At 41.4% G+C, this 26,572-nt stretch overlaps 1 protein-coding gene across 3 annotated transcripts in view; it reads left to right on the forward strand.

The window, feature by feature from the left end:
- The window catches only part of POU6F2 (POU class 6 homeobox 2), a 494,159-nt gene that overhangs the window by 223,325 nt on the left and 244,262 nt on the right, over positions 1–26,572 (forward strand). For all 3 annotated transcript variants that reach the window (XM_086697003.1, XM_086697004.1, XM_086697002.1), the window contains exons 3-4: positions 6,237–6,328; positions 9,894–10,122. In XM_086697003.1, coding sequence (XP_086553129.1) covers positions 6,237–6,328; positions 9,894–10,122 — 321 coding nt within the window. The remainder of the gene's footprint in view (positions 1–6,236; positions 6,329–9,893; positions 10,123–26,572) is intronic.

Below are 26,572 nucleotides of genomic sequence, written 5' to 3' on the forward strand. Positions count from 1 at the left end.
ATTCTACAGCATGGACAGACTAAGTCTACGTGCAGAACGGAAGCAATTTTTCAATACTTTTGGTAGATATTACAAAAACATCTTCAAGATAATCAAGTCCAAATAAGGGACTTCTAGGATTTCTCGTTATGCTTTATCGAGATATCTCAAATCTCCCTTTGACTCCCCACGCACATGTGCAATTTTTAAATAAATATCAGCATTGAGGACCACTGAGCACCTAGACCCCTCCCTCAAAGAAAACTGGATTTCCCTCCACTGGAGGCCTGGGAAGTCACCTACTAGAAAAGTAAAGAAATTCATTTTTCACATAAATGTCATCAGACCTTCTCTGTTCTCCAGGCCTCAATGAGTGGAGTTGTAAGTACTTATCAACAGGACCCGGAAAAACATACAAACCCTTATGTGAACAAATGAACATTTACTTTTCAAGTGTGTCTTATTACTTTAGAGTCTCCAGTTTCACCAGGGGTCTGGCTAGGGGTCTGTACATAAATATGTGTGTGGCCAGTATCCTAAAGAAATCCTGACTGGCCACCACAGTGGCAAACAGTGGCAGTGGCTCTAAAAAAGATTTTTATAGACACCTCCACTCCTTCCTTGGCATTTGGTGATCTTGAAGAAATTGAAAGAAAGGGAAGTTTCATTTAGAGAAACCTCTGCCCCGCTTAGTTGGGTTCACATGCTCAACATGAAATAATAATGCATTCAACAATCCATCTTATAATAAGCAACCTTTGCATCACCTCACTTGCTGGTGAAAACTGCAAACAGTGGTTAAGGGAGGTCTGAACACCAGAAAAAGCTGAGAGATCCCTGTGACCTTCATGCAATTATGTCTATGCTAATGCATAGAGGACAGAAGCCCAAACCCTCTCTCTGAAGAAACCCATTTGTTAAAAATGCATTGGTCGCTAACAAGAGAATCTTATGCCCTGAACATGAGAAGAAGGCCCACCAGGTGGGAGAAAGTGGAACTGGTTTATTCTGGATGAACAATTTGCATTTGCAATTCTAGTTCCTTCTCAGTCCATCCTGACCTTGTATCCTCTTTGCAAAGCAATGGGGTAAGGCTCCAGAAAAGACCACACCCTCTCAGGATTAAAAGTGGTTTTTTGTTTCTTAAAATTACGTATTTGCAAAAGCCAACTCCCAAAAGGGCTGGGGGGCTGGGAGCATTTAATACACCCGTGGAATGTCCCCCTTTTTACTTAACAGAGTAACTGAGAGGTGCCAAGCCTTGGCTTGCCTTATTTAATGAAAATGCATCGTACCCAAAAAAGAAAAAGAAGGAAAAGGAGGAGGAGGAGGAGAAGAGGAAGAGGAAGAGGAAGAAGGAGGAGAAGGAGGAGGAGAAAGGGGAGGAGGGGGAGGAAGGGGAGTAGGGAAGAGGAAGAGAATTTGCAAAAGAAAACTAACCTGCTATGAGGAACACAGTGCCGGTCATTCAGGAGCTCACAGCTTGAGCTGGGTGGGAGCGTGGAGCTTGCAAGGCTGTCCCCTGAGGAAGGGGCCAAAGGGAGGAGACCAGGATCTGGGTGTCCCCCTCTCAGTTCTGTGGACAGTCTGGTCCCTCCAGAGCAGAGAGATCTGCAGACAGCCTTGCAGATTTCAGATGTGAGATTGACACCCGGAAGATGGTGTTGAATGAACCAATGCTCTGGGAAGCAAACATCTTAACAGTTAAAAATAAGTTTTATCTTAGCATAACTCCTAATCAGTCTTTCAATGTCTTCACCATTTATGACCTTTCCTTTCCATAGCAGACTTATGCTAGGGATCCCTGTATATACAGAGAACTGACTCCTATTGTATAGCTATTTAGAATTTTATATTATGATCCCTTTAAAATCCGTTTTTACACTCCTTGGACTACCTGTGAACAAATCATAATTACAAAATAGATGTATCTGAGATGATTCTTCCCCTTGCTAAGCTAGAAGGCAACCAGGATAAAATGGAAGAATCTTCCAGGTGAAGACACTTGGCAGGCAAGGAGGCAATGCCAGCTGATGCTACTCTGCTATTCACAGAACTAATCATATATGGTTCCTCAGTGGAAGGAGATTCAGATTTGCGTGGGCAGCATCGACAGCACGTTGTCCCACCCCCCACCCCGTGGTCCTCAATCACTGGTGGGTTTTATAAAATGCACATGGGAGCCACCGCCACCCCTGGGCTGTTTCATCCATCGCCTCATGAGCAATGTGAACCCCTGTGTCCAAGAAATTCCACGAACCCAAGATTCTCAGCCTGGGCAGGAACTACTGGTCTAAGCCCTGGTCTGAGAATTTGAAAGCTGTTTGCCAGTATTGTTTTGCCATATTTTCTGATCACATTATCATGGACTGAAGGACATGTTATATGTAAACGTCTAGCTTCGTAGGCTCTTAAAGTTCAGTAGCAGACATTCACCAAATGGTACGGAGTACACAGTTAGGGTAGCACAGTTAAGGTAGCATGCACATATAGGGACTGGAGTAGGTATTGAGTTGACTCGGGGCAGGTGAATGTTATGGGCAAATTGAATAATATTAAATACATTAAATTACAAATTGAAGCTTATTAAATAATAGTAGTCAACAGAATTAGCACGTATGTGACAAACATGCACTGTTCCAAGAAATTTATAAATACATGTGCTCATTTAGTCCTTACAACAGCAACCCTATGAGGGAGGCCCTGTTATTATTTTGAACGTTTACAGGAGATAGCTGATGCATAAAAAAGTTGGAAAACAAGTCTAAGTTCACATACCTGGTTAAGTGGCAGAGGTAAACCCAGGCAGAGTTTAAAATTTAAAAGAGCCCTTGCTTGAAACCTGTACACCAAACTGCTTTTTCTTTTTAAAATTATATTTATTTTATTATTTTATTTTAGAGAGAGAAAGTGGGGGAGAGGGGCAGAGCGGGGGAGACAGAGAGACTCTTAAGCAGGCTCCATGCTCAGCATGGCGCCCAACACAGGACTTGATCCCACGACCATGGGATCACGACCTGAGCTGAAATTAAGAGTCAGACACTCAACCAGCTGAACCACCCAGGCACCCTACACCAAACTGCTTTTTGTATCTAAATTGGAATTGAGATGGACTTTGCCAATAAGCTAATAATTTAAAGATATTTCCAAGGTTTATACTAACCACTAGTAAACAGTCAGGTGGATGCCAGTGCCTATCTTATAGGAATTCTACCACCCCCAAATTAAAAGCCAAATCTCTCTTTCCACTGATTACATTCAATCGATGCAAATGACACGCCTGCATCAGGGCCTGGGTGTGCAGTGGTGAGTCTGCTCTGTTGAAGCTCGCAGTCACTGCCTGAAAAGTGCAGGCTACTAAATTCGGAACAGGTCACAGAGAGCTTTCTGGATATCCTTGCTCTCCAAGAGAGGTAGCATGTTTCCTAGGATCCTGATCAGAGGAACCTGCCCAGCCCGTTTAAGTTCATGTTTTCACATCCCTGGCTGTGGAAATAGGTGACCTCAAATCTCTGCTAACGCGTGGCTAAGTGCTGCTTCAAATCTCTTAGAAACCCTTCGCCAGTGTCATCTATTCATTCTGACTGCTGGATTCCCCACTCTGGCTCCGATAAGGCCCCCAATTTGGGAACTGCCTTCCGACCAGACAGATGAGTTTATGGTCCTACAAGGTTAAGCATGATACATGTGTTTCGGGAAAATGGAGATGCGCATTAAGAAGAAACATTACTTTCTGATCCAAGCAGGAGAGCATACATAATCTCCTCTAAAGCCTGTGAAAGACTTCATTTTACACATGAAATTGTGTGGAATTGCCCTGTACTGCGCTGAACATGGTTTCTGAGAATAACCAGCCTCAAAACAAGCTGCTGTGTGCTGGTGAGGGCCTCCAGCAACAAAGAATAAAATGTAAGCAAATGTAATCGGTGTAAAGTTACGGGCAGCAAGCACGCTTGTTGATGACACAATGCCTGGATGGGCCAGATCCTAAACCTTACGACGGCATATCATTACGAACAGGGTCCAAAAGTGAGCCTGGTTCACGTGAAAGAAATTTGAGGCAGGAGGGCCTGACACAGTATAGAAATTTTTTTTTTTTTTAATTAAGACATACACACGTTTTTATTGTGGAAAAGGGGGCTTTCTCCTTTCCTTTGTTTTGTAAAACTTTCCTTTCTCTGTCTGGCGTAAAAATCCATGCCCTGTGAGTATGAGGAAACCACCCCAAATTTTAAAGTGTCTTCAAAAACTACACCAAAGTGGATTTTTAGCTGTTTGAGAACATACCTAAGTGACCAAACACCACACTTAGGGAGCTGGGTTTGGTCAATAAAAGTCCATAAAGCTCTACTGAGAATTTTAAGGTGAAATTGGACTTAGTTCTACAAGAACAGAACATATGAGATTCACCCCGCATAGTGCACAGTTTAAAGTGCCCTGCTACTCAAGCATAATGAGTAAATCGCATATAAAAAATTTAGAAGAAAGGTCTCCTGCACATTATGAGGAAATTGTTGATATCTTATGATGGGTCATCTTACCCTTGTTATTAAATGACAGCGATCATTAAAATGCCAAACATATTTTGACAGAATTCACTTTATAAAATGTCAGCAAGTCTGTGTTTTTATTAGTTTGTTCCAAATCAATTTAGGAATTTCAATAGAACGCTTGTACGTATTCCCCAAGCAATGTCCATTCCTGACTTTCTGCACAAAAAAAATATTACAAATTAATCAGATTTTCAGAGTTCTGCATAATGGCTTTGCACATTTATTGCTTAATCCTATTATAAAATGTGGTTATGATTGACACCTCACAGTGGAGATAGAAGTCAATTGAATAATATGTAGCAGTCAATTTTATTTGTAGCTTAATGTGCTGGAGTATTTTTTTCCCACATTTCCATTATTTATAAGTCTGTCCCTTTGGAGAATATATAGAAGAATTTGTTTTAAATGAGCCAATAATACCTTCTTTAAAATTTATAAGCGTGACAGAATCATCTTTTTTTCTTGGTCGTCCACGGCCTGCCAGTAAACAGGGTTTGAATTGTCTTTTCCAATTGCTATTCATAGGACAAACATCAGGAAAGAGGATCTCGTTAAGGGTGGCTTGGAATTGGATTTCAACCACCAAGAAAACAAAAGTTACCAAGTAAAACCCTTCAAAAATTGCTGCTAGCTTTATTTATTTATTTTTTGTTTTGTTTTGCTTACTTATTCATCTATTTATTGTTACTGCCACTGCGCTCCTGCTCCGGTCTGTCCTGAAACAACAGCCAGAAGCACAGACAGAGATGTTGTACTGTTTAAGAAGGTCTGGGAGCGCCTGGGTGGCTCAGTCAGTTAAGCGTCGACTTGAGCTCAGGTCATGATCTCACGGTTCATGAGTTCGAGCCCCATGTCCAGCTCTGTGCTGACAGCTCAGAGCCTGGAGCCTGCTTTGGATTCTGTGTCTTCCTCGCTCTCTGCCCCTCCCCTGCTCGCACTCTGTCTCTTTCTCTCTCAAAAATAAACATTTAAAAACAATTAAAAAAAAAAAAACCCAAGGTTTGAAAGACTTGCTCTTTTGGTGGCATTTCATTTTTCATGCTTTGGAGTCCAACAGGATTCCAAGCAAAGGAAGTGAGTTGTGTCCTGTGCTTAGCATAGCGGGGGGTCCCTGGAGTTAGCGAGGAATTCATGCTGTTTCAATTAGCATCCAGAAAACTTGCTTCAGGAGACCCACATGCTCTTCAGGGTATCACCTAAGGTGATTGCAAAAGTCTGTCTTTAGGAAAACACATTCCTGAGATTTGGTGTCTGAAATGTGCCTGGAGAAAAGGCTTAAGGGTATGAAGCTATATTAGGGGATAATATAGATGTACTTGGTCATGTCTGGGATCACGCTTTCTCTGGCTTTGGGAAATTAGATTAGCTGTTGCCCGCCTGTGCATAAAGGAGGCAGTCTCCCACCCATGCAACGCATTGGCATCCCCCATGCAAAATGATGGCTCACGCAAGCCTGTTAGTGCGGCTGATGATGGTGTCGCGTTCCCCCCCATCACAGCCTTCTCCCTCTCGGAATGACTGGCCATCCTGAATATCCGTTAGCATAATTTATGCAGTTGACAAGTGATTTGAGCACTGGAGCTATTGATAAACCACTCTGGCATGTCTGTACCTTAATGTTATGTGACATCACAGGAAAACGGGGTCATGTGCATTCCCGGGCTGGATCTTATATTAAGGGAGTGCTTCTGTTTTGAATTCCAGGGGCCAGAGGAAACCCAGCACTATCAGACCCAGGCACTCCTGACCAACACCAAGGCAGTCAGACCCACCTCCCTTTCCCGGTTGGGCCACAGGTCAGTATCTCTCAACTACTTTCCATTAGGGCTGCGTTTAGGGTGGTTCAACCATATAAATAACCAAATAAATAATAATGAGTTAAATCCAATCAACTCCAACAGAGCACACATGGCGATAAATTTTCGTATGGGAAACTGTGTGACTACATTATTTATTAAATACCATCAAGAAAAAAAGTGTGCACAGAACTCTCTTTTTAAAGGAAATATTGGTTTTAATCATTTGGAATATTTTTTTTCCCTTGAAATCCACTTCAACCATGTTGGTTACTATGCAGCCTTCTAGAAAGTAAAACTTTAATGACTGGAGTGTGAAGAAAATTAAGTTATTTCAACCTTACGATAGCCATTTTTGAAATACAAGATGTGATTTAATATAAAAAAGTTAATGCAATTTTAATGCAAGTTCAGCTTATTGGGTTTGACAATACTGTACATCACATACAGCTCTTGCATTAATAAAGAAATACATTCATTATTTTTTAAAGTCCAATATTTGTTTCTTGCAGCCTGGTGTGGTTATATGGAGATGTAGAACACAATTATAAAAGCTGGGCTCTTTGCTATTATTGTTTTTTGGTTTTTTTTTTTTTTTTTTATCTCTGTCACTTAATGTGAAAGCTTTCAGAGTTCACCTGCTTTTATGGGAAAAGAAGCTCATATGTGAGCATTTCTCTCTCTTTTGCTGTCATGGTTGTTCCTGAAAATTAATCACTTTCATCACTTTGAGGGCTCACCAATTGAAGACTTGAAAACCCAAGTTTAAGGGCTTGGGTGGTGGTCTTGGCTTTCTTGTTCCAGCTGCCACCAAGTCCTAATGTCTGTCTCGGGTCCTAATGTCTGAGCACCACGATGCCTTGGTGCTCAAGGACAGAAAGCCTGGGGAGGTGTCTCTTCGCCTATGGAAGCCCATAGAGGATTCTACTGGGAATCTTGGAAGACGACTTCTTCCGGCCATACCTTTTCTGATTTCATGCTTGTGACACTGTGTGCGTGTGTATGTGCGTGTGCGTGTGTGTGAACATACCAGGGCTGACAAACTCATGCCTCCGGGTCAGATAAGTGAATGACAGACCCAGACAGTGAGAAGCGTGGGTGGGCATTGTGACAAAGGGAGAAGGCATGCCCTGCTTTAACCCCGAGGATTCAATTAAAAAAAAAAAAATACTACGTGCTCAAACCCCCAACTCTGTGTCCTGTACAGTCTAAGAACCAGTCATTTTCCTTCCTTCTTATTATGATGTTACTGTTGACAGTGGTGTCACATCAGCGATCTGAGCACCAGTTTATAATTTTGTACTTATTCCTAAAAAATACGTTTATTTTGTCTTTAGAGTAATTAAAAAAATTTTTTTAACATTTTTACTTATTATTGAGAGACAGAGAGAGACAGAGCATGAGCATGGGAGAGGCAGACACAGAATCCGAAGCAGGGTCCAGGCTCCGAGCTGTCAGCACAGAGCCTGATGCAGGGCTCAAACTCACAAACTATGAGATCATGACCTGAGCCGAAGTCGGACGCTCAACCGACTAAGCCACCCAGGCACTCCCAATTTTATTTATTTTTTTTTAAAGAGAGACAGTTACTTTGTAAATTGAGTAGAGTCTAACAAATACATCAGGAGCTAGGCCTGTGGAGTCTGGACCAGTTGTCTAAAACCAGGCTACTTGATGTCCCAGGGCTTGTCCAGAAGCCTCCCTGGAAGGAGCTATGCAGGGTTGCTGTAGGCAGTGGCCAGAGGGTGGGTTCAGCCCTCCTCCCTTCATCCCTCTCTAAAACAGTTCTGTGTATTGAGAGGGGATGGTGAGAAAGGGGCGAGCCATGGGCTCTGAAGCAGTCTGCCCTCACATGAACCCCCTACAATCACCAGATATGGGACTTGGGGCAAGTTACTAATCTCTCTGGATCTCATTGGCAGGACAACTGCACTAACACATGCACAGCAATATTAGAATAGTGCCCGGCTATAATTTATTAGGCTTTGTGCTATGCCTGTATTTAATTACCTCTTACTTTATGGAATCATTCTGTATTAAACACACAGAAGTTGAAACCCCACAGTAAGAGTTTTGTATTGGTTCCACTAGAAGAAAAATAGACATGGGATTATGTGTCACATGGTTCCCCAAAAGGGTGCAACGAAAGTGCCAGATAAAGAACTGTAAGATCAAATACCTTCTAGTCATTTGGCCTGACCAGGACAAGAATCTCTCCTAGGTCATCCTGGTGGAAAGCCCACACTCGGGCTCAAACATGTCTGGGGCCCAAAGCGCACACTGATGAGTCTGCCTTTCCAGATCAAACAATGACTATTGGATAAATAGTGGATACAAACATATGTTTGGAATGTTGTATGAACTGAGCAAGGAATGTTAGAGTAATAACAGGAGACATCTATAAAAGATTTTCTAAATTAGCCACATCAAATATTTTCGCTTTTCTGTAGTTTTTTTTTTCAGATATCTTAATCATCCACACACGACTTCACCATTTTAATGATTGCATTATCATTGCTTAATGATTATCCAGTTTTTTTAATGTATTCTCATTTTATAAACATTTTCCATTTTTCTAAAGAGGTGCCATAATGACCCACTTTAACGATTAGGTTATATCTTGTCAGGCTTAGTACTATAACAAAGTATGCTTCAGCATTTATATATTTTAAAATGTAATGCATATTTTCATTTATCTTTTGTCTTTTTGCAATTTTTTAAACAATTTTTTAAGTTCATGTATTCTGAGAGAGAGAGAGAGAGAGAGAGAGAGAGAGAGAGAGCAGGAGGGGCAGAGAGAGAGGGAATGAGAAAATCCAAAGCACACTCTGCCCTCTCAGCGCAGAGCCCTATGTGGTGCTTGAACTCACGAACCATGAGATCATGACCTGAACCAGAACCGAGATTTGGATGGTTAACCAATTGAGCCACCCAGGATCCTCTCCTTTGTCTTTTTGAATAATATCTTCAGGCTGTATCCCTGGAGTATGTTCTGAGTCAAAAGGGGTTGAATATTTTTGCAATTCTTGATATAGATTTCCAAATTACTTTCCAAAAGACTTACGATTGAGTACATGTCCTAAATCCACATAATGGTGTCACTACAGACTTACCAGCATGCTGTAACTCTTTTACATTATTTTTGATAAGTTAATAAATAAAAAATAGTATTTTATTGCTACTTTTGAGCCAAAAAAAAAAAAATCCCCTGATGCCAATGAGTTCTTTCTGGAACAACACAGAACAAATTAGCAGAGAATTTCAAATATATAAGGGTAAGATCAAATGAAAATTCATTGGAAGTATAATACATAAGTGTAAGGTATTACTTTAAAAGGTATTTGACGTCCTGAAAAGAAATCCAGACCAAATGAAATTTTCCAAAGAAATAAATGAAATGTGATTTCAATTTTTTTTCTACTAGTTCATTTTGGAATAGAGCATGCTTCTTTGCTACTTGTTCAGGAGATTTCTGACCCTGCTTAAGTAAAGGAAAATGCTCTAAAAGGCCATGTCCTGCTTGGTTCCACTGGAAAGTGAGCTAGGATTATCTGTTTCCTTGCAGCCACTTCTGACAGCACAACAGTTAGCCTCTGCTGTCGCTGGCGTGATGCCGGGAGGCACGCCAGCCCTCAACCAGCCTATCCTCATCCCCTTCAACATGGCCGGACAGCTAGGAGGACAACAAGGACTGGTCCTCACACTGCCTACCGCGAATCTCACCAACATCCAAGGGCTGGTAGCAGCAGCTGCGGCCGGAGGCATTATGACTCTGCCATTGCAAAATCTACAAGGTAACCCATTGTCTCCATGTGCCATGTTGGGCTCAATCCACTGGCCAGTGTTCTCTGAGGTGCTCAAGTGCCCAGTGGCGAATGTAGTTCAGAGTTACTTCCACTATTGAGGAGATGGAAGGCTTGTGTAGGCAGCAAAGTTTCAAGTGGTCTGTGAATCCCAAGCTTGGTCAAACCATGGGCTTTATCAGTCCTTGTTTCCCAACAGTGATTTGAAACCTTTCAGGTCTTCTGGAGTCACTTGTGAGCAATCATTGCACAACAAATCAAAGATTTAGATGTAAAATTATTGTGTTGTTATTGGAGGACCTGAGTTACGATCTCATGAGTTCTTCAATATAGCCATCTGCAAAGAACAGTTAGGCATTATTTGTTTCTGTGGCAAGCGGTTGGAACATCTCAAATACAAGGTACCATTTGGAAGTCTTAATTTAAGTATTATCTTACTAAGTACTTTTAATTACGATTATTAAACAGAAATTATTTTACTTGAGATCATACTTTATGATGAGAAAGATAGACTTGTATATCGAGGCTTTATATTCCATGGGCGTATAACAATGGCTGACCTCATTGTACTCTAGAAGGATAGTTCTCTTGGTACTATAAAAGTTTTCACTTTTCTTTAAAAGATTTGGTAACACTGGTTGATAGACTGATTTACAAAAGATTCTGTTAGAGGAAGAATTATATGGTGAAAAATGGCCTGAATATATTATTAGGATGCCTAACAAAAAGAAGACAAATTGGTTTTGGACTGCTGAAAGGTGTTTGTTTTCTCCATTGATATGAATCTTAGCAATTAAAAAATGTGGGGTCTTTTTACAGAGTGAGAGTTCAATTGTATAAGTTATCAGAATAACAATTTAAAGTACTTTTGGTAGTTGGTCAAATGTCAAATAAGAAATTGACCACGTAAGAACTGGTTAACTCTTGACCCAAACTTTCTTATACACTGTATGTTCTAATATCCCACCTAGCGTTGCCACTTCGTGACTTTCACTTTAATGTTTAAAACAAAGTCTGTCTTATACCATTAAATTGTGCCAGGAAACCTGCCATTCATAAATCATGCATGCCCAGGACACGCTAATGCACAAACTTTACTTCTTTCAAATTTGAGAGTGCCTGGGAGCCAGGATCTCAAGATTAAGCAAATAAGGCAGGAATAAACAAGGTAAAAAGCAGAAGTAACAAAGTGTAGGGAGAGGCTTTCTAATGTAGGTGCATGATGAAATCTTAATGAAGAAATGGGCATTATCAAAATGCAACCTTCCATTTGGAACATTTGTGCTTATGTGAATATTGAATATTATAAATAAACATAAGCTCATGGAGCTCCTAGGTCATGAATTAATCTTGTTTGGTTAAAACAGACGCCAAAGTCAGAGTCCAAACAATCAGGCTTATGATATCTTTATTATGGCTTGGTATTTTTAGAATTTTAGTGCCTGGTTGTTTTAAGAGCTTGAAGTTAGTGACTGGTCCAATGTGGACTTCCATCAAGATTTTCTCTGGCTCTCTTTTCTTTAAATATCAAATTTAGGATTAGTGTGGAATTTGGTTCGTTTTACACCTTTGGTTTCAGAAAATGAATTCTAAGGTTTGTGGCCTGATTAAGTAGGTTCAATGAGAGTGCTAATTCTTTTTATCTCTTGGTGCTTCTTACACGATTTTCTTATCGGCCTCACCTTCAAAAGTGGATTGGAGTTGATGGTCAAGCTCTCATCTACTAAACAAACACAAGGGAACATGTCTCCCTTTGTCATTTCAGTGATGTTGGAAAGCAAATGGTGAGGTCATTAAAATAAAACACCTTCCAGTAGCAGCTCAGCCCATTATAGGAAAACCTTCCTAATCAGTCTTAACACGCAAGCCTGTCCTCTAATACTTTTCCCTTTAATAACTTTGCAAATAAATCCCAATTCCTAAGTCACTGTTAGGATCCAGAAAAACTCCTTGGGCTTTTCTCTTCCTTTTGTGTCTTCTCACATGATTTCTTCACCACCCAGACCTCACCGGGTGACTGGAGATTTCCTGGGGAATGTGACTTCTTCTGCTGAGAAAAGGAAAGTTCCAGGCAAACAAAAAAGAGTTGGTCATCCTGCCAGAAGTCCTGGGGCAATAAGGATGATAATTGGGTAAATGTCTCAAATCTCCATGGTGCCCAAGATGAGTGTCCACTTCCTGAAGTATAATGCCAATGGCATCCTGGCATTCAGCCAACATCTGACCCAAGGATGATCTCACCACCTTTAGGGTACCTACTGCAGCCCTCGACAATCTGCAGGCAATGTCCATGGCTTGTGTAGTTTTCCAGGTTATATCACAGAAGGCGGTGGGATTCTAAGGATGGTGGGTGGATGGTTGGCAGGCTGGAAAGGCATCTGCAGGGCTCCTGGTTGACTTTGAGACTGAGCCAATCCCAGGCATAATCAAGTCTCACCCCCTTTCGGGGGTAGTAATCTTGTACATGGTCTACAATACCTGAGAAGGAGTCCTTACACTCATGTGTATAGTCAACCCATGTATGCTCCGCCCCTCCCCATGGTCCACCCTAGACAATGGACATAGTCACTTCCAAGGCTTTTAAGAATCTTTTGATTCAGAGTCTGTGTCTCCCTCTCTCTCTGCCCAACCGCCCACTCTCTCTCTCTCTCTCTCAAAAACAAACATTAAAAAATATTGAGTCTTTTGAAACAACTAGTAAGTCTGCACAACTCAAATTAGATACCCACCTTCTTGCATGGTTTTATAAAACAAGTGTGATTAGTCAGTATGAGGGAGAGGGATTGAAGTGTTAAACTCCTCGTCTGAAGTGGAACCTGTTTCCATGTGATGCACTGAGTTCTGGATGGTTCCCCTCTTCCTCATTGTGAAACGTTAAGGGTTATTCATGAAGTAAATCTGCCAGCTGCAATTATCTCTGAGTATCCTCCAGCCTTCCTGCCTAGTCCTTCAGCCTATCTGTTCTTCTAGCCCCGAAACTACAAATTTGCTAAGAAAGAAAAATACTGACATCAGTTTCTTAATAGTTTTTGGAATTTGGGGATAAGTTTTCAAGTATCTTCTTCTTTACTAAAGGGATTAAGAGCTGCTTCATTTATGTTCCCTATCAAGTGACATGGAATTGCTCTCAGACCCTCAGAGGCCATGACTCATGCATGTATTTTAATGAGCACTAATGACATGTTGTTACGATGAGTGGCTTTTCTTCACACAGGCAGCAGGGGTCCTATCACTGTCTGCTCCTCTGAGCGTCATTCCCAGACTAATGGCATCAGCTCTTGTTGGAGCTTGTTAGAAAAAGCAGACTCTCGGGCCCCACCCCAGACACATTGAACAGAATCTGCATTCTTAAAAAAATTCCCAGGAGATTCTTAGATACACTACAGTTTAAGAAAGCCTGGTCTAAGGAGCTTTTCCAAAATTCATCTGGCAAATCCCCTATTATCTCCAGCAACCTCTCCAGATTCCGATCATCCTCTGGTGATGGGGAGCCATGTGACTGTGATAAGCGCCCTTGTTAATTTTCCTGCTCAGACCACCCGAGGCTTCTATTGAGGGTAAAGAGTGAAACGAATAACTTGTTTGGGAATTAACTTATTGCTTCCGTTAGGACATTCGCATCCCCCAGACAGAGAGGGGTTCTCTTGCACAGTTGAAGCATTGTTAAAGTCCTTGCTCTGAGATTTTATCCAGCAAAAGCTTTGCATTGATGAAAAAGAGATCATATTGCCCTGCAGAAAACTCATTTGCATGGCCTGGGATTGTTTTCCCTTTCTCCTCAGATCCTTCCATGCAGGAAAGAGATGCACCAATGAGGGGGTCTTTTTGTAAGGAAACAGCCGGGAGTAAGGTGTTAGAAATCTTGCAGAATCCCAGAAACAGCTGGCAGCCCAGACTGTGGCACCCTGGAAGTGAGGTTCGGAGATCAGAGAAAACAGTGAATCACTAAGCTGCAGGCTGTGTCATTCTCCCCTTGGAGAAGACAGGCATGTGTCCCCACTTCTAGGGTGACTAATAACCTGTCTCCTCTCTTCTCCTGCTCCTCCCTGTGACTCTTCTCTATTGTGTTGGTTGACTTTTGGCTAGCCCATAATTTTGGCTCACTCGTATTCCATTCTATCTCCTTGGAGGCCACGCATCTTCCCAACTCATGTACCTCCCAGGAACACTCCGTTGCTATTTCAGTCTCCATTGTCTCTATCTTGATGCCCATCTCCACGTCTGTCAAAATTCAGACTCTCCATATTCAAATTCCTAATGGGCTGAGACTTGGCATTCTAGACTACCTTGTAGGTCACTGGCCAGACTAGAGATTGACTGCCCAATGTGGAAGTGTGCATTCCTGTCCAGTCAGCTGTAATGTGAATGGAAGTGGGGAGCTGGGATAACATGGTGTGGAACATGGGCAATATGCTTAAGAAATATTAGACAGAAGAAAAAAAGAAAAAGAAAAGGAAACATTAGATGGGAGATGATGAGGGCCTCCCTCAGAAGTAGAAGGGGCATTGGGGGAGGCAGGCCACTGGGAGTGGCCTGCCCACTGGGAATCCTACACAGACTAATAGGCCCTCCTGTGTGCATGGGAAGAGATTGAGACATACCCTGAACTCAGAAATGCCAAGGGTGGGGTCTAGATTCTGAATATTTTAGGGGAGGTCCGTGGAAGTTCTGGCTGGGATTCAAGGGCACAAGTGCTCTAAACTCAGATAAGACCTAGAAATGACCTACTCCTCAACACTCCATGTCCCTACATGAAGTAGATACAGATTTGCGTTCTCTCCTCTCTTAACCTTTGAGAGCCCCTGCCCCCTTCCAAGCACCTCCCACCATCACCACTCTGGATCTTTCCATTCCCGTGTCCTTTGTCTGTCTGCTGCCCACAGAGATTTGTTCTCAGTTGACTGTCAGCAAACCCACACCTGTGACACGAGACTAACAATGACCAGAAAGCTCAAAGAAAGAAAAAGACTAAGGCTGCTCTGTCACATACGTGATAAACTTTGAAAGATAGTGTTTTCCGTTTACTTATTATTTTGAAACACACCTGTGCTAAAAATATAATGTGCATTTGTCCTAGTGTGGGAACTGGATTATCACTTGATGGGGCAAAACAAAGTCCCCATGTGGAACTCATGCAAAGGTGTTGTGTTTTTTCCTTTGTAAGATTCAGGCAGGAAATGTCGATGAATACAACCTCGTATTTGTTGGAACAAGTGACAACAAGCCACAGAGGGGTTAATGGGACAGCAGGGGTGGGTCCACATCTAGGGCAGATGATTCAAGTTAGTGACTTTTCTCATTGCACAGACTGAGACAACCCACCAATCACCGTGGACAACATAAATGGAGAATATAAATGTGCTACATAGGAGATTTATATCAAAGTGTGAACATTCCAGTTCAGTCAAGCATAACATTTAAATTAATGACCAAAAATACATTAGAGAGTGCTGCTTAACCTGAACATGGAAAAGCAATTAGGTTCAAGGCAAGTTGAAAACTCAAGGCCAAGGGTGGGTTTTCCTGCCCTTCGTGCTGGCTGGAAAACAGCCCTCATTTTCTCTCACTCTCCAAAGTCAAGTCAGGGAAAAGTATGGGGAATACTTTCGGTTTGGGGGATTTTGGTTGCAAATTGCATTACATTTCCTTTTTGTTTGTTTTGTTTGTCCTTGTTGTTTTAACCAAGGTATCATTTACGTACAATAAAATGCATGGATCTTAGGTGGCACACAGCTCAATGTGTCTTGATAATTCTATGCCTCCATGCAACCTCCATCCACCACAGTTGATACAGAAAACATTTCGTTTTCCCCCAAAGGTTCCCTTGTGTCCCTTTGTAGCCAATCCCCTACCTCAAACCAGGCAACTCTGATCTGCTTTCTATCACTTTCGATTCATTTTGTTTGTTCTAGAACTTCATATACATCGATTCCTACAGTATGTATGCTTTCGTGTCTGGCTTTTTTCACTCGGCGTCATGTTTCTGAGATTCTTCTGTGTTGTTGTGTATGTCAGTGGTTCCTTTATTTCTTTCCTAAGCAGTATTACATTGTAAGAAGACGCCACAATCTGTTTATCCATAACCAGCCCACATCCTAGCCGGCAGACATGGTGAAGTTCCCCTGCCCTGGGGGTAGAGAGAGTTGTCTCCATTGGACACCCCTTGGGAAGCATCCATGACCACTGTTCTCCTTGGCCCTTTGCTATACCCCTGGGAGATTCTTCCCTGTCCATCACCTTTCTTAGCTACATCTGAAGAGAAAATTGAGAAATATGCCTCAGTCCCTGTGTGGCTTATGGAAGCTTGGGGGCTGAAGGGGTTGCTTGAAGTTTCCAATAGTTAAAGATTTGTAGCTTCCTTGGGAATCTGGTTCTGTCAGAAACTGAGAATGCTTCTGATCTTTTTGCTTTCAGTCAGTTCCAGATGCCAAAGTTTTTTCCAAGGCATACATCTTCCGTGTAATTTATTTTTGCTTTTTCCCTCCCTCAGTTCTCTGTTTCAATTCAATCGGCCTCAGGGTATGGGCACTCTGACCTCCTTGGTGTTCTCTAAACATGCACCTACCCAAGGGCCTTTGCACAGGTCACTTCCTCTGACTGAAGGACTGTTTCCCCAGAAAGCATCAGCCTACTTCCTCCCTCACTGTCCCCAATACCCCTGTTCCCTCTGACCTGATTTCCTTCATTTACCTGTCCATAGCGCTTACTACCTTCTACATAGATTTAAAATCTCAGAAATTGTTGAGTCTTTCTTATCTTGTCTTGTCTTCTCTTCTCTTCTTTTCTCTTCCCTTTCTTTCCTTCCTTCCTTCCTTCCTTCCTTCCTTCCTTCCTTCCTTCCTTCCTCCCTTCCTTTTACTGCAGCCACCTAGGGCAGTGGAGGCAGCATCCTGATGCTTAGCCCTGATGCTCTAGGGGATGATAATTACATATAGTGTGTTAATAATATGTAATGTTTATCTAGTCCTGCCCTTAGGACGTATGTCCTATAAGAAGCATCTTCGTTTGGTTCAGTGATGTGGCCCAAGAACTGGAACAGTGCCTGGCTCATAATAAGTGATCAAAAATAGATGGATAGAGAATGGATGGATGGATGGATGGATTTTAAACCAGGAGTCAGTCAAGTGAAGAGAAGTAAAGAGAACATTCAGTGTAGAGAATAAGGCATGAGGGTCCTCTGAACAGTTTTCGTTATTGTTCAAGTGAAGGTTAGGAGTCTGAAATGGCAAGAAATCAGACTGGAGGAGCAGGAAGGGGTAATACTGGAGAGCCTTGCATGCCTTTCCTGTACATGCTGAGCGGCCTCATAGGGCCCGATGTGTTAAGAGATGAGCAAATCTAAAGGTGATGCAATTATGCTATGATATTTTCATGGGTATATGTTTGCATTTCCCTAGTAATGCTTATGTAATGCCAAGGACTCAAAGCAGCTTATGATACAAGAAACCTGAAAGGCCAAATGCTGTTTTTTAAAAAAAGAAGAAACCTAGATGAAGATTCAGACCTATGGGACAAGTCAAAGGGGAGGCACATCACATTCATACACTTATTTATCTATTTGTTTATTTATTTATTGAAAGAGAGAGAGTGAAAGCAGGGGAGGGGTAGAGAGAGAGAGAATCTCAAGCAAGCTGCACTGTGAGAACAGAGCCCGATGCAGGGCTCAATCCCATGACTGAGAGACCATGACTTGAACCAAAACCAAGAGTTGGAAGCTTAACCAACTGAGCTGCCAAGGCACCCCCACATTCCATACTTTCAATTATCTGACAGTAAACAGAGTCATATCAGCTTAACAAGAAACAAGGTCTTTTTTTTTTCTTTTTTCCTTTTCACTAATTTTATTTATTTACTCAATGTATACCTACTGAGATTTCATAGCATATTAGGTCATGATCTCAGCTTAGGGTATAACAGGAAACAAAACAAAGAGAGACTCTGAAGGTACTGTGCTCATGCAGGATGTAAAGGAGAATGAAGCAATGAAGGGTGGCAGGCATGGGGACATGATGTATTTTACACAGGGTCATCAGCATCAGTCTTTCCACTGGACAGAGACCCAAAGGACACGAGGGACAAAGCTATATAATATCTGGGGGAAGAGTATCCCAGATTAAAGTTCCAGATGCTGAGAAAAGTTCATCACACAGATTCCCAATGAAGAACTGTGGAACCGACTGGGGGACAGGACACTGGGCATCTTTTGGGTTCACTAGGTTGTACCACAGTAACTAACAAGCACACGGTCTCAGTGAGGTACCACAGAGGTTTATTTCTGTGTTTATTTCATAATACATGTTGGCTGCAGGTCAGCAGTGGCATTGCTGAACATTCTCTTTCTAGGGTCCAGGCTGAAGAAGCACCCTCTTCCTGGAATAGGCCTTTCTCGTCACACAGGGAAGAAAGAACAGCAGAAACACAATGACTTCCAAATCTTTGGCTCAGAAGTGGCTTACATCACTTCCATTCATGTCTTGATCAAACCTGCTGCCAACGGGAATGAGGATACCCCTAAAGCAGAGGGTGTTTCTCGAGCACATGATTGGAAGCTATATTACAAGGTGCTACACTGTTCAACCCCCACTGCACTGAAGATACCCTGCATGAGTATTTGACTTAGGTCAACTTTAAGATTCCTTCCAACACCAAGAGTTTACCATTCCATTAGGTGAACCCATTAGGTGAGACCATTAGGTAAAATGGGCTATCCGTGGGTTCCTTTGAATACAACTCAGTAATAATTTCATAAAGTAGTAGAATTCAAACAATAAATATAAAAATAGATTACAAATTTATGGAACAATTGGGGACTTTAAAAAATAGCACATGTTGGGGCGCCTGGGTGGCGCAGTCGGTTGAGCGTCCGACTCCAGCCAGGTCATGATCTCGCGGTCCGTGAGTTCGAGCCCCGCGTCAGGCTCTGGGCTGATGGCTCAGAGCCTGGAGCCTGTTTCCGATTCTGTGTCTCCCTCTCTCTCTGCCCCTCCCCCATTCATGCTCTGTCTCTCTCTGTCCCAAAAATAAATTAAAAAAAACGTTGAAAAAAAAATTAAAAAAAAAAAAAAGCACATGTACACATGTAAAAGTACGACTCCTTTTTAAAAAATTTTTTTTAATGTTTATTTATTTTTGAGACAGAGAGAGTGCACGAGCAGGGGAGGGGCAGAGAGAGAGAGGGAGACACAGAATCTGGAAACAGGCTCCAAGCTCTGAGCTGTCAGCAAAGAGCCCGATGTGGGGCTCAAACTCACAGACCGTGAGATCATGACCTGAGGTGAAGTCGGATGCTTAACCAACTGAGCCACCCAGGTGCCCCAAATATGACTGCTTTTATGTAACATTCAGGAAAAGGCAAAATGATGGGGACGGAAAGAGATCAGTGGCGACCAGGGGTAGGCACTGGGGGAAGGAGTTGACTATAAAGTAGTGCAAGGGAATTTGGGAGGCTGATGAGACAGTTCTCTGTCTCGATCATGATGGAGGTTACAGGACTCCATGTGTTTGTTAAACTGCATGCTAGGAAGGGTGAATCTTACTGTATGTAAAATATACCTGTTTTTTAAAAAAGGGAAGTAGATGGTATGGTGCTTATAAAATACCAATAAAACACCAACTTAGGGGCGCCTGGGTGGCTCAATAATTTAAGCCTCTGACTGTGGCTTAGGTCATGATCTTGCAGTCTATGAGTTTAAGCCCCTCATTGGGCTCTGTGCTACCAGCTCAGAGCCTAGGGCCTGCTTCAGATTCTGTGTCTCCCCCTCTCTCTGCCCCTCCCATGCTCATGCTCTGTCTCTGTCTCTCAATAATAAATAAGCGTTAAAAAAAAATTAAAACACCAACTTAATGTTAAAACATAAAAAAGAATATGTATGGGGCTCCTGGGTGGCTCAGTTGCTTAAGTGTCCAGTTGACTTCGGCTTAGGTCACAAACTCACCATTTGTGAGTTCGAGCCCCACATCAGGCTCTCTGCTGTCAGCACAGAGCTTACTTCAGGTCCTCTGTCCCCCTGAGTCTCTGCCCCTCCCCCACTCGACTCCCTTTCTCTCTCACTCTCTCTCTCTCTCTCTCTCAAAAATAAATAAACTTTAAAAAAGAATATGTGAGTACAAATCTGCTAATAAAATGAAAGCTAGGGAAAGCTTCATGGAGACGAGAGACTCAAGTTTTCCCATTAAAGAAAGTGTTAATGGCTCTATTTCTCAGATGCACAAGTGAACACTAAAATAACACAGATTTTTACATGCACACAATTTGACTCCAGTTGTTTGAAAGAAATCCAAACACACAGCCACACACCCCACAGAGAGAGGAAAGAAAACTACTGTATACAACAAAGTGTTACTGGTAGATTCTAGACAGCAAGAAATTATGGATGATGTTTTCCTTCTTTAAATTTCTTCATTAATAAGTATTATTCCAAAATCAGAATACTTTGTATTCATTAAAGTTAAAAGTCATATCCAAAGCATCATTATTAGCATTGACAAGGTTGGGTCTATGGGTCTGCTGTCTTGCCCTTCTAACCACCTTTTTAAAAAAGCATCCCTCAACTCAAAGTGGATTAATTCTCAAATTAACACTACAACCACAAAACAACTCTATGCATTCATGATGTATGAGCAATCTTTAATACGAGTAAAATTGCCTTTAAATGTGCTTGATTTTATTGATCAAGGGATAATTTATAGTCAGGGAGTGAATGAGGGGTAGGCACGTGTTTCTGAGCGTTCTATCATTCTTGACGAAGGAAACAGTAGGTGGCCATGGGCGCTGCTTTTCCTAATGATTTACTTTTGTGCTATTCTAGTGATGTCCATACCCAGAAAGTGTCGTCCCCAAGGGCATCATGAACATGAGAGTGGAGGTCTAATACCACTCACAGAAAGGGCAATGCAGCACCTGCCACAGAAACAAGAAGAATGGACTCAGGCTTTTCGTATGCAATGATTTCTCAGCCTCTGATAGGTGGCTTCCTGTCACAAAGTCCAATATTAAAAATATCTAGTGCATAAATTCATATTTGCGGTGTTATTCAGAAGAGCCCCACCTGACACACCATACAATAATACCAAATCCACCATAAAGAAGTTATGAAAGTTGTTGCATGTGTCTTACTCCGGCAGTTTTTCAAACCTCCGTATCTCTGAGGCTTCAGACTTTTTATTTAAAATACCTGGAAAGCCCGTTCTGCAGTACATTATCCTTGAAGCAGGCGTCACTGAGGCACTAGGGTATGGATTAAACTGGAAGCACATGAATGAGGAGTATGACTAGTATACTGTGTATTTAAGAGATACTGTCAATGGAATAAAGCATTGTCAAAGGATAATGGTTTCCAGCTGCCACATAAATGTCAAAGCAAAGCCAAAGCATTTATTTTCAAAGCAAAAGGCAGGGAAGTAATGTGATCCCCAGTTTGTACATAATAAGGCTGTAAATCCATCAGGGCTCTTGATGGCATGCAGCGGTGTGTCTACACTAGGATGTGCAAACTGGATTAGATTCCAAGGCAGCCATCAGAGCTCTTTTCCAAGATGGCTGCCGCTAGAATGACACTGAACATAAAACCAGAAAAGATTGTGCTCAGAATGTTTCTCAAACCTACTCCATTATGAAGGATGAGAGAGACTGGGATTATTTGTTCAAATTTCCTCTGGGACCAAAATAAAGAAGTCTTCTTTATCTTTTGGAAAGTGTGGAGGAGGCGGGCAGGGAATGGGGAGGTACTGGAAGTAAGGAGATGGGAGTTGGCCCCTCCGTTCCCCTCTGCCAATGTTCAGAGCATGAAGAGGTAGAGTTGCCAAGAAAGTCTGGTCTTCTTGTACGCGTGTGATTCTTGAAGGGCAGATTTCCAGCGAGAGGTCACAGCTGTCATTTCTTGGCCCCTCCAGAGAAAAGCTCAACCTCATTTCTTGCCCTGAGCTGTGCACAAAGATTGATTGATGGATTTCACAAATACTTGCTAAGCATCTGCTCTTTTCCAGGCACTGTGGCACTGTGGTAGGCACTCCAGTCTGGTTAGAAAAGAGGCCTTCGTAGTAATCAGGGAGAGAAAGGGTCCGGGTGGCCATGATGAAGAGCAGAGGATTCATTGAGGAGACATTAACAAGATGCGTTTGGTAGGACTTGGTGATGGATTAAATGTAGAGGGATAAAAGGAAAGACAGGGAGATGTGTAGCTAATTTGACATGTGACTTCATTTCCTATGGAAATTTTAAATGGAAATACCAGTGGCCAGTTGAAAATTCATGGTTCTAAAACTCAGAATGGAATTGGCACTGGAGATCCTGATGTAGACACCATCAACACGTGTGACTGAAACCAGGGAGGGAAGACATTTCTGGGAAAGAAGAGGTTAGGGAAGGATCACGAGTCAAGCCATTGGAAGAGGAAGATACAGGCACAGCTGAGACCGAGGAAAAGTCCCAACGTGCATGATTGTTCTGCACCGGCTTAGCCTGCAATTCTTTGGGTTTGGATTAACTTTCCTTGGACATAATCGACACATTCACACTGGAGCTTCTGGTTGTTGCTTACCCCCTTATATAGCCAGAGTGCAACAAGAAAGAGCCTAAAAATTGTATCTGTCAATTTGCTCTTTATCTTCTGAAGACGTGCCAAGTTTCCATATATAAAGAAGCTATTTTAAGAGCTTGTACCTAAAAGCTTGAACAGGGTTTGCTGTCTTGCTGGAAAGTAACTCCACTGATTTAAATCTATTATTTAAAAATGTAGTTGTAGTCTTAAAAATCTCAAAATGAAAGTACTTGAGTCTTTTTTCCCCCCTCCATTCTTCTTTTTAAAGCACTTTGGGTCATGCCCACTGTAGCCATGCAGGGCAGAGGAAGCAGCATTGGCCTTGGTATGGGGTATGGATAGAGGAGGACACCTATGCTGGGGAAAAGCCGTAGTATAGATACCATACTTTTAATTTTCGAGAATTACTTATGTTGGAAAACTATGTCTTATTGCTAGCAAAATTAGTCACTGAACATCTTTTGGTTCCACATTAACCTTTTTTTTTGCTTTAGTGTTATCTCCCAAATTGTATTAATCAATCATGCTCACCCACTGTATAGCCAAAATTTACAACAAAACAAAACAAAACGAAACTCAGTATGTTTGTCATTTGTCACCAGATTAGGATTAGCACAAAATGCAGGTCCATTAAAACATTCTTAGGCATCTCGGTTCCCCTGTGTGCCATTATTTTAGAAATTCTTAGCAGAACATATATATATTCAACACTTGACATAAGATAATTTGAGTTTGCTGTGTTTGGAAAATAACTCACAGGGGAGAAAGTTGCATTAAATAAATAATAGAGATAAAATTTATACTTCTATATATTTCAAAGCTAATGTCGCTAACTTACAATAGAACGGTAACGTGAAGACACAGTGCTATAATTTGATTGATTTGTTTTGACAGCAGCCAAATAATTGAGAGTGAAAGGTGTCAGCACAGATGAAATATTGTATAAGCCACGTTCAAAAGGCAGCCCTCGCAGCAGCAGCAACTAGAGTTTTATTTCCTTTGATTCCGTACTGGTACTCACCTCCAGTTTATTATGAAACCATGAAAGGTGTATGACTTCCCCAACGAGGGAGACTTTTATGGAGAGGATAGAAATAGAAGTTTGCCAAATAGTTGAACAATGGTTATAGACAAGAGGAGGGACAATGGCTACAGCGTGCCAAGCTGAATGCTAGCAGCCTGTCCCTTTTCTTTTGCAAGTTGCTGCTCTCTTGCATTTCACCTCACTTTGAAGAGACTCTGAGTGAGAGCAAATATTAGATCCCATTTTCTGCACCTTGACAGGAGATGGGCCAAAGATGTGCTTGGCACCATTTCCGGGCCCAGATAAGGAGCATTTACCCAACTGAAAACCCTCGTGTCTGGTTAATGATAAGATTTGAGGTGCCCGGTGAATATAGGAGCTAAATGGTCAGGGGAGGGTTGATCGGGAGAAAATCTCTGCCCATCAGTGACTGTGCCTTAACAGAGTAGTGGTTAACGGGTAAGTAGGTAACAGGTAAACGGTGGTGAGTCTCACCGGCCTGGGTTAATTCCAGCCCTACAGCTTGCTAGTTGTGTGACCTGCCTTCCTCAGATATTTTATAGAGCCGTTTAAGGATTACAAGGGATACTGTATGGGACATGTCCAGCAGAGTGCCCGACACTTAGTAAGTGCAAAGTGAATGAGAGCTTCCGTAGTCTCCCTTATCTGCGGGAAAGATGTTCCGAGCCCCTCACTGGACGCCTGCAGCCACAGATGGCACTGAACACTATGTACAGAGTGCTTTTTCCTCTATGTGCATACCTATGGTAAAGTATACTTTACAAATTAGGCACAGTAAGGGATCAACGATGATAACTAGCAATATAAAATAGGACAATTATGATAACAGACTATAATAAAAGTTGTGGGAATGTGGTCTCTCTTTCAAAGGATCTTACTGTACTGTACTGATCCTCCTTATGCTGATGTGGGATGTTAAAATACTGTGTGAAGAGATGAAGTGAGGTGCATGATGTAGGCGCTGTGACGCAGTACTAAGCCACCATTGACCTTGTGATGACGTCAGCAGGAGGGTCATGTGCTTCCAGACCATGGTTGACTGTGGGTAAGAGAAACTATGGAAAGCAAAACTGCAAATAAAAGGGGACTCCTGGGGTGCCTGGTTGGCTCAGTCATTTGAGTGCCCTACTTTTGATTTCAGCTTGGGTCATGACCCTGGAGTTGTGGGATCAAGCCCAACATGGGGCTCTGCACTGGGCATGGAGTTTGCTTGAGGTTCTCTCTCTCTCTCTCTCTCTCTCTCTCTCTCAGAAATAATAAACGTAAACAAAATTTTTTAATTAAAAAATCAAAGGGGACTACTGTACTTTTACTACGTAGAGTTGCAAAATCTAAAATGACAGCAATGTGGCTATTGGGCCCTTGAAATGTGACTACTCCAGGTTGACACATGCTCTAGAGGTAAAATCTGCACAACTGCAAATATCTCATTAATAGTTTTATATTGATAACATGTTGAAAAGATATGCTGGATATATTAGGTCAAATAGAATATACCATCAAAATTAATTCACCCATTCCTTTTTATTTTTTTTTAAATATGGAGACTAGAAAATTTTAAATTATGGATGTGGTTCACACTCGTGGCTTGCATTATATTTCCATAGGATAGCATTGGCCCAGCCTGGAGGACCTCCCTAAACCCCATATACATTTGGCACTAATTAAAAGTTGTGCTCATTAAAAATAAACATAATTAGCATACATTTAAGTTTTGGACCCTTAAGCAGAAAATCACAAAGGGTCCTCTTTAGTGACAAAAATTAGAGAGACTACATTTAATAAGTTCTCTGCTGTAATTTAGGAACTATTTGGGATGCTATCTATATAAAAAAGGATACAATTTGCAGTTTTTACTACCAACTTCCATTGACCAGAATCTAAAGTTCTCTTTCTTTTTTAAAAATTGTTACACTTTGTACTTTGAAACATAGAGAAAATATGCTCAACTGATCTAGAATTAAGAAACGTTAAGATTTTGCCACCTTTGCTTGAGATCTATTATCTTAGAAAATGAAACATTATAAATAATGCTAAAAATCTTCTGCTGCTTCTGTCCAGGCTTCCACAGTATTCCCCACTCCTGGAAGTAACCACTACCCCTCCAGTTCGTGTGTTTATGAATTTACCATATATTATACATACATACATACATACGTGAAATATATAGTATGTATTGTACTATGAATATATACTATAATTTTGATGTGTTAAAATTTGACATAAAGTAGCACACTTTAGGTATATTTTTGTATCTTGCCTTTTACTTTCTGTGTTTTGCTTTCGAGGTTTGTCCATGTTGATATATGTAGATAATAATTGTGGGGTTTTTTTATCATGCTTTTTCTGCCCTTTTTCTCCTTTCTTGCATTCTAATGGACTTGTTGAGTTTTCTTTCTTTCTTTTTTTTTTTTTTTTTTTCCACCTACTGGATTGGAAGTTAATCATCCAATTTTATTCTTTTAGTTGTTATCCCTGTATTTGGGATATGTGTTTTAAGGAGTCATATCAGTATTTTTATCTTTCCTCCTAACTAACATTGCAACTTTTTGATACCCTCCTGCCGTCTTCTATACTGTTATTCCCCAACTTTAGTTATTCTTCATACTGTTGTGCGTACAACCTTTAGCTTTCATTATATTTGCAAGATTCTTTACCCATCATTATGTCTTATATCCCATTCCTCCCTTTCAGAGCTTTCTGATTCTTTTAATGAAGATCTTTGAGTGATAAACTGAGTTTCCTTTATTTAAAATTCTCCTTTTGTCCTTATTTTCTATTGTGTAGCTGGACTTACAATTCTCAGTTAATAGTTAATATTTTCAGCAAATGGAGCAATTATCTTCCAGGCTCTATT

Source organism: Puma concolor, chromosome A2 (genome assembly GCF_028749965.1).
Source record: "Puma concolor isolate L17-30 chromosome A2, mPumCon1.1.hap2, whole genome shotgun sequence".
NCBI lineage: Eukaryota > Metazoa > Chordata > Mammalia > Carnivora > Felidae > Puma > Puma concolor.